The 8,887-nt window shown below is 47.0% G+C and overlaps 1 protein-coding gene across 1 annotated transcript; it reads left to right on the top strand.

The window, feature by feature from the left end:
• Positions 1-1,692: 1,692 nt before the first annotated feature.
• On the top strand, positions 1,693-3,537 carry LOC128070057 (TAF5-like RNA polymerase II p300/CBP-associated factor-associated factor 65 kDa subunit 5L). Its single transcript, XM_052663364.1, has 2 exons — positions 1,693-2,344; positions 2,429-3,537. Exons 1-2 carry the CDS (start codon positions 1,693-1,695, stop codon positions 3,535-3,537), a joined length of 1,761 nt encoding a protein of 586 aa, XP_052519324.1.
• The last annotated feature ends 5,350 nt before the right edge of the window (positions 3,538-8,887 follow it).

The following is an 8,887-nucleotide window of genomic DNA, read 5'->3' on the forward strand; positions in this document are numbered from 1 at the left end:
AGTTGCTCAGTCGTGTCCGACTCTTTGCGACCCCATGAATTGCAGCACACCAGGCCTCCCCGTCCATCACCAACTCCCGGAGTTCATTCAAACTCACGTCCATCGAGTCAGTGATGCCATCCAGCCATCTCATCCTCTGTCGTCCCCTTCTCCTCCTGCCCCCAATCCCTCCCAGCATCAGAGTCTTTTCCAATGAGTCAACTCTTCGCATGAGGTGGCCAAAGTACTGGAGTTTCAGCTTTAGCACCATTCCTTCCAAAGAACACCCAGGACTGATCTCCTTCAGAATGGACTAGTTGGATCTCCTTGCAGTCCAAGGCACTCTCAAGAATCTTCTCCAATACCACAGTTCAAAAGCATCAATTCTTCAGTGCTCAGCTTTCTTCACAGTCCAACTCTCACATCCATACATGACTATTGGAAAAACCATAACCTTGACTAGATGGACCTTTGTTGGCAAAGTAACGTCTCTGCTTTTGAATATGCTATCTAGGTTGGTCATAACTTTTCTTCCAAGGAGCAAGCGTCTTTTAATTTCATGGCTGCAATCACCATCTGCAGTGATTTTAGAGCCCCCCAAAATAAAGTCTGACACTGTTCCCACTGTTTGCCCATCTATTTGCCGAGAAGTGATGGGACCAGATGCCATGATCTTAGTAGGCTGGGGTTGGCCACAAGAGAAAGCCCCATGAGATTTAGAAGTTAAGAAGTTGAGCAGCACAGGGCAGCAAAGGAGACACAGACATAAAGAACCGACTTTTGCAACATTTATAATAGCTAGGACATGGAAGCACCCTAGATATCCTTCAGCAGAGGAATGGATAAAGAAGCCATGGTACATGTACACAGTGGAATATTACTCAGCTATAAAAATGAACACATATTTTAAAAAATGAACACATTTGAATCAATTCTAATGAGGTGGATCAAATTGGAGCTTATTGTACAGAGTGTAGTAAGTCAGAAGGAGAAACACAAATACTGTATATTAACATATATATATGGAATTTAGAAAGATGGTAATGATGAGCCTATATGCAGGGCAGCAAAACAGAGACTTAAAGAACAGACTTTTGGACTCTGTTGGAGAAGGTGAGGGTGAGATGATTTGAGAGAATAGCACTGAAACATCTATATCACCATATGTGAAACAGATGACCAGTGCAAGTTCGGTGCATGAAGCAGGGCACTCAAAACTGATGCTCTGGGACAACCAGGAGGAATAGGGTGGGAAGGGCGGGGGGGGGGGGGGGGGGCGTGGTTCAGGATGTTGGGACACATGTGTACCTGTCACTGATTCATGTCGATGTATGGCAAAAAAAAAAAAAAAAATCACAATATTGTAAACTAATTATCCTCCAATTGAAATAAATACATCAATTATATATAAAAACAACAACAGACTTTCGGGCCCCAGTGGCCCGGCCCAGCCAGAGACGGCTCTGCGCATTAGTCAGTCAGGAGGTGGCTGCCCAGAGCCACAACCTGGGGATGGGGGTGTGGGGAAAGGGGGTGGGGGAGGAGAGGGATGGTTACGGAGGGACGGCCGGGGGTGGGGGAGAGGGAGGGGCGGCGTAGGATGGTGGAGGGGAGGGAGTGGCTGAGCCTGCCGGGAAAGACGGAAGTGGTTGTGGGGTAACCCCGGCGGCAGCGGCCGGCACAGGAAGCGGAAGCCGCCTGGGATCTTCAGTCATGGAGCAGTTTCGCACCGAGGAGATGCAGACGGCCGTGTCCTGCTACCTCAAACGCCGGCAGTACCGGGGCGGGGACGGCCCACCAAAGCAAGGCCTGCGACTGTCACAGAGCGTCCAGGATATGGCTACCAGCCTCGCAGTCCAGTCAGAATCTGGTTGTGCCAACACAGTGTCTGCAGCCCCTTGCCAGGCAGACCCCCAGCAATATGAAGTACAGTTCGGACGGCTGCGGGATTTTCTCATGGACTCTGCCTCCCAGCATAGCGACGAACTGATGCCTCTCCTCTACCCTCTCTTTGTCTACCTCCATCTCGACCTGGTCCAGAACAGTTCAAAGAGCACAGTGGAAAGCTTTTACAGCCGCTTCCATGGAATGTTTCTCCAGAATGCCAGCCAGAAGGACGTCATTGAGCAGCTCCAGACCACCCAGACCATCCAAGACATCCTGTCTAACTTCCGGCTGCGGGCCTTCCTGGACAACAAGTACGTGGTTCGTCTGCCGGAAGACGGCTACAACTACCTTCTCTGCTACCTCCAGAGTGACAACAACACCGCGCTGTGCAGAGTCCTCACCTGGCACATCCACCTGGACGTGCAGCCCGCCGAGAGGATGGACTACCAGCTCTATGCCAGCGGTGGCTCCTCCACCGGCGAGGGCGGCTGCTCCAGTGGCGAGGGCGACTCCTCCAGTGGCGAGGGCAGCTCCTCCAGAGGCCAGGGCAGCTCCTCCAGAGGCCAGGGCAGTGGCCTGGAGCCCACCGACCTGCCCATGTACATCCTGCAGAAAGAGGAGGATCTGGACATCCTTCAGGAGACCATCAAGTGCGTCCAGGATGGCCCCCCCTCCCTCACCACCATCTATACCTACACCTTCTACAACACTGAGCAGCTGCTGAACACGGCGGAGGCCTCCCCTGACAACAAGCTGCTTGCTGCGGGCTTTAACAACTCCCGTATAAAACTGTGGAGTCTGACTTCCAAGTTTAAATCCAAGCCCCATCAAGTAGACGTGTCCCACCTCCACTCGACTTATGATACACTCGAGGTCGACGAGGAGGACAGGACAGCCAAGGAGATGAAGGTTCTGTGGGGACACTGCGGGCCGGTGTACAGCACCAGGTTCCTCCCGGACAGCTCGGCGCTGCTCTCCTGCTCTGAAGACACGTCCATCAGGTACTGGGACCTGGAGAGCTTCACTAACACTGTGCTGTACCAGGGCCACGCCTACCCCGTGTGGGACCTGGACATCAGCCCGCACAGCCTGTTCTTTGCCAGCGCGTCCTACGACCGCACGGCGCGGCTGTGGTCGTTTGATCGGACTTACCCACTGCGAATCTACGCCGGGCACCTGGCGGATGTGGACTGTGTCAAGTTCCACCCCAATTCAAACTATTTAGCCACGGGCTCGACAGACAAGACGGTGCGGCTGTGGAGTGCCCAGCAGGGGAACTCGCTTAGACTCTTCACAGGCCACTGTGGCCCCGTGCGCTGTCTGGCCTTTTCCCCCAACGGTCAGTACCTGGTGTCGGCGGGTGAGGACCAGCTGCTGAAGCTGTGGGACCTGGCATCTGGGACCCTCTACAAAGAGCTACAGGGCCACACGGATGACATCACCAGCGTCACCTTCAGCCTGGACAGCAGCCTGATTGCATCAGCATCCATGGATAACTCCGTGCGTATCTGGGACATCAAGAGCAAGCACAACAGCACGCCCGCCGATGGCTCGTCCAGTGAGCTCCTGGGCGTCTACACCAGCCAGATGAGCAGTGTGCTGAATGTGCAGTTCATGGCCGGCAACCGCCTGCTGGTGACCGGAGTCCGAGAAGAAAATCAGGAACACTGATTTATACTTTGGAGGTAACGGACTGGGCAGTGCGAAGGGTTCCAGACAGCAAGTCTTGGGACAGACAGATGGAATCACTGACTGTAAGACTCCCCTTGTCCCCTCTTGCCCCGCAGATGTCCCGAGGCCACCACCCTCCATTCAGCCCCCAGGTGTGGAAGGACAGGGGGAGGCAGGGTGGTAACGGGGAACAAACAGGAGATCAGAAATCCCGGAGATGCTGCTGTGTCCTCGAGCGGCCCCTTCCTGTCTTTGGCGCCAAGGTGTCCTCGCCTTGCCAGGGCTGCACTTGGCTGGAGGATGTTTGCCAGATGCCCTGGCCAGGAGCAGTGCTGCAGGGTTACTGGGTGGAAGGGACTCCATCCTGGTAGGCATGCAGGGGTGGGATGTAGGAAAGGGGCAGGGTTATCCTGGCAAATGCCTTTCCTTTTCCCTAATTACAGAGAACCAGGGCTTTTTTTTATGATTACTGTTATAATTATTCTTGAGAAGAAAGCTAGCACTGGCAGAGGGGGCCTTTGCTGCTCTCATCTTTCTGTTTTTACTCCTGGCATTGGCTGTGATACTTGGAATTTAGAGGTGCAAGGAAGTCACAGAACTTGGTTGCATAGTGTATTGGGAGAAAGGGAAAATTTCTGGGTGACAGATTACTCCGGATGACATGTTTCAGGAAGGGGGTGGGTGGGTTTGATTGAGAAAGTCGGGCTCTTGCAGCAGGGGTGGGAAAGATTCTTTTCGTGTCTGCACTTCTATTAACAATTCTCTCTCTTGAAAGGACAGATTGTAGTAAAGAAATGAAAATACTTAGAAATGAGAAGTCAAAAGATAAAATTAGAAAATGTCAAATTTCCAAATGATTCCGAGGTGTGGCTTTTCCAACATCTTTCCTCCTGAGATGGTCCCGCCCACCTTCTGCTTTGCAATAGCAGTTTAATGAACAGTCTGTGAAACACATGCATACAAATACATGCATCGAAAACTACGTTCTGGGGCTGAAGTGACTTTTGATTTGTGGGAAAAGGATTAAATATTTCTGTTTTCTGAAAATATTTTGTATTTTGTTTTTTTTATTAAAATATATTTAGTTTCTAAAAAAGAACAGACTTGGACTGTGGGAGAAGGCAAGGGTGGGATGATTTGAGAGAATAGCATTGAAACATGTATATTACCATATGTAAAATAGATGACCAGTGCAAGTTCAATGCATGAAGCAGAGCACTCAAAGCCAGTGCTCTGGGACAACCCAGAGGGATGGGGTAGGGAGGGAAGTGGGAGGGGGGTTCAGGATGGGGGGACACATATATACCTGTGGCCCATTCATGTCGATGTATGGCAAAAACCATCACAATATTATAAAGCAATTATCCTCCAATTTAAATAAACTAGTCTTTTTAAAAAAGAAGATAAGCAGCAGCTATTTTAGCTGCTATATTTACAGCCCAGCTGTAGAGTACCAGGAGAGCTGCCACTGATCTGCTGGTTCACCTTGTTGGCCAGGGGCAGTACTCAGTGCTTTGGGTAGCCTTTAGAAGCTGGTTTTGCCATGGCACTGCATCTCCTGACAGCTTCCCTCCTTAGCTTCTGTGGGATAAGCACACATGCAGTGCCATGGCAAAACCAGCTTCTCCTGAAGGCTACCCACAGCACTGAGGCTGGAGGTTGAAAGAGACAGATCCAGCTTCTCATTTGTCTTTGGTCTCATCTATGCCCAGCTCACCTCCAACTGCTGGTCTGGCTAAACTGCCAGCTCAACACTAGATGCAGAGAAAATAGCCTTACGTGACCTGCTCTACCATCCCCACAATAAGCCCCATAATAAACCCTTTACCTTATACATGGTGTTTTTACTTCTCTATTGAACTCTGATTATTCTCCTAGAAATTATTTCACCTGTTCTCATTAATGACTTCAGCAAGTCTGCTGGTACAATCTTATTTGGTACAGAATCATTGAAATTTTATATATTTTATGTCCTAAGTTACACATCAATTTTAAAATGTGACTGAATCAACTTGAAGAATATCTCTTTGTTTCTCAAGTGCTAGTGAATTATATTTTTCTGAGGGAAAATGGTCTCCTGAATGGAAGCCACTGAAATTGTTCATGATGTATACTGACTCAGCAATTCTAATAATCAGATTTCAGTCAAATCACTAGATGGGTGTCCTGGGAGACCTTTGGTCAATGTGGAAGTTTTAATTGTTCTGGATTGGACAGAGGAGCCTGGTGGGCTGCGGTCCATAGTGTCACAAAGAGTCAAGACACTGCTGAAGTGACTTAGCTCACATGCCCTGACTTAACCATTTAACACACAATTAGTGATTTTTCCACTCTTATGGGAAACAGGACTGGAAATTGGGACTTTTTTCTTTTTTACTTAAGTAAGTCACACTGTGTCCATGTTCCTAAAGACAGTTTTATGCACTGCAATGACTGAAACATGTACTGCTTAAATATTTCTGTGAACGATTTCTGTCAGCCCAGAGGTGATGCCAGCTTGCTATGTCATATTTTTGCTTTTGGCTGATGATGTATTTTCTGTCACCTACAATTTGAGGAATTCATCCTCTTATGGGAAAAACCTGGGTTCATCAATTCCCAGCATGTCTCAAGCTCAGCACGATACAGATTTGGAGCCAGATAATTCTTCGTTGGGTGGACTGTTTAGTAATATCCCAGGCATCTGCCCACTAGATCCCAGTAGCAGCTCCACCTTGAGTCACCCTAAGTTCTGACAACCAAAACTATCTTCATACTTTGTTCCATGTGCCCTAGCAGGGAGCGGGGAGGAGGAGAATCACCCTGTCTGATTACCACTGAGCATTTTGATTCAGACACACCTGGACATGGGTTAGGGAGAGAAGAAATCTCACAAGTGGAAGCTATAAGTCATGGCAGGCACCATATGAATACATTTATCCCTCTGTATTCAAGGGGGATGGGTTCTAGGACCCTTGAAGATACCAAAATCCATGGATGCTCAATCCCTTACATGAACAGTGTAGTATTTGTAGAATTTGGGCTTCCTTGGTGGCTCAGATGGTAAAGCGCCTGTCTGCAATGCAGGAGACCTGGGTTTGATCCCTGGGTTGGGAAGATCCCCTGGAGAAGGAAATGGCAGCCCACTCCAGTACTCGTGCTTAGAAAATCCCATGGATGGAGGAGCCTGGCAGGCTACAGTACATGGGGTCGCAGAGTCGGACACAACTGAGCGACTTCATTTCACTTACACAATCCTCTCGTATACTATTTTTAATTTTAATTTTTAATTAGAGGATAATTATTTTACAATACTGTGATGGTTTCTGCCATACATCAACATGAATTGGCCAGCCATATACTTTAAATCATGTCTAGATTACTCATAATACCTAATACTATGTAAATACCATGTAAATAGTTGCTGGTGTGTGGCAAATTCCAGTTTTACTTTTCTGAAGTTTGTTCTACTTTTTTTTTTCTGAGTATTTTTGATCTGCAGTTAGTTGATTCTGCAAATGCAGGACTCAGGGATCCAGAGGGCTGAGTATAATGCTTAACACTGGGGAAGAGAATAAGAGATTCTCTAGGGACCCCTCTGCAAAGTCAAGGGTATGATCTTCATCACTGCCAAATGATGGGCCAGAATGGAGTAGGATACCATCTTGCTTAAGTAGTAGAATATATTAATATATGATTCTCTCTGTGGCTCTGTCTCAGCTTCCCTGGGGAAATAAGTAAATTTGAGCCTGTGCTGTGCTGTGCTTAGTCGTTCAGTTGTGTCCAACTCTTTATGACCCCATGGACTGTAGCCTGCCAGGCTCCTCCGTCCATGAGATTCTCCAGGCAAGAATCCTGGAGTGGGTTGCCATGCCCTCCTCCAGGGGATCTTCCCAACCCATGGATGGAACCCAGGTCTACCTGCATTGCAGGAGGATTCTTTACCATCTGAGGCACCAGGGAAACCCCAAGTTTGAGTCTAAGGGTTGCTAATTATATTCACTGACTTAATGATAGGTATCACAATAGAAAAGTAGTCAGTTGGTCAACTGAATGAAACTAGGACACTTTCTAACACCATACACAAAAATAAACTTGAAATGGATTAAAGACCTAAATGTAAGACCAGAAACTATAAAACTCTTAGAGGGAAATATAGGCAGAACACTCTCCGACATAAATCACAGCAAGATCCTCTATGACTCACCTCCCAGAATAATGGAAATATAAACAAAAATAAACAAATCAGACCTAATTAAACTTAAAAGCTTTTGCACAATGAAGGAAACTATAAGCAAAGTGAAAAGAGAGCCCTCAGAATGAGAGAAAATAATAGCAAATGAAACAACTGACAAATAATTAATCTCCAAAACATACAAGCAGCTCATGCAGCTATCAATACCAGAAAAATGAACAGTCCAATCAAAAAGTGGGCAAAAGACCTAAACAGACATTTCTCCAAAGAAGACATATAGATGGCTAATAAACACATTGAAAGATGCTCAACATCACTCATTATTAGAGAAATGAAAGTCAAAATGACGAGGTATCACCTCACACCAGTCAGAATGGCCATCATCAAAAAGTCTATAAACAATAAATGCTGGAGAGGGTGTAGAGAAAGGGGAACCCTCTCTTATGTTGTTGGTGGGGATGCAAACTGGTACAGCCACTATGGAGAACAATGTGTAGACTCCTTTAAAAAACTGGGAATAGAATTGCCGTACAACCCAGCAATCCCACTGCTGGACATACACCCTGAGGAAACCAGAATTGAAAGAGACACATGTACCCCAGTGTTCACTGCAGCACTGTTTATAATACCCAGGACATGGAAGCAACCTAGATGTCCATCGGCAGATGAATGGATAAGGAAGTTGTGGTACATATACACAATGGAATATCTCAGCTATAAAAAGGAACACATTTGAGTCAGTTCTAATGAGGTGTATGAACAGAGTGAAGTAAATCAGAAAGAGACAAATACTGTATATTAACAATGACAGTACTGACGATTCTACATGCAGGGCAGCAAAGGAGACACAGAGGTAAAGAACAAACTTTTGGACTCTGGAAAAGGAGAGGGTGGGATGATTTGAGAGAATAGCATTGGAACATATACATTACCATATGTAAAACATGACCAGTGCGAGATCGATGCATGAAGCAGAACACCCAAAGCTGGTGCTCTGGGACAACTTAGAGGGATAGGGTGAGGAGGGAGGTGGGAAGGGGGTTCAGGATGCAGGGGACACATGTATACCTATGGCCCATTCATGTTGATGTACGGCAGAAACCATCACAATATTGTAAAGTAATTATCCTCCAATTAATTTTAAAAATTAAACCAGTTATACAGTAAAAAAGCAAA

The sequence above is a fragment of the Budorcas taxicolor genome, chromosome X (genome assembly GCF_023091745.1).
Source record: "Budorcas taxicolor isolate Tak-1 chromosome X, Takin1.1, whole genome shotgun sequence".
Classification (NCBI taxonomy): Eukaryota; Metazoa; Chordata; class Mammalia; order Artiodactyla; family Bovidae; genus Budorcas; species Budorcas taxicolor.

Coding starts and splice junctions, on each gene's coding strand:
- LOC128070057 (XM_052663364.1), top strand. CDS start 1,693: ATGGAGCAGTTTCGCACCGAGGAGATGCAGACGGCCGTGTCCTGCTAC. Junction 2,345..2,428: donor CAGCGGTGGCTCCTCCACCG/GCGAGGGCGGCT, acceptor GCTCCTCCAGAG/GCCAGGGCAGTGGCCTGGAG.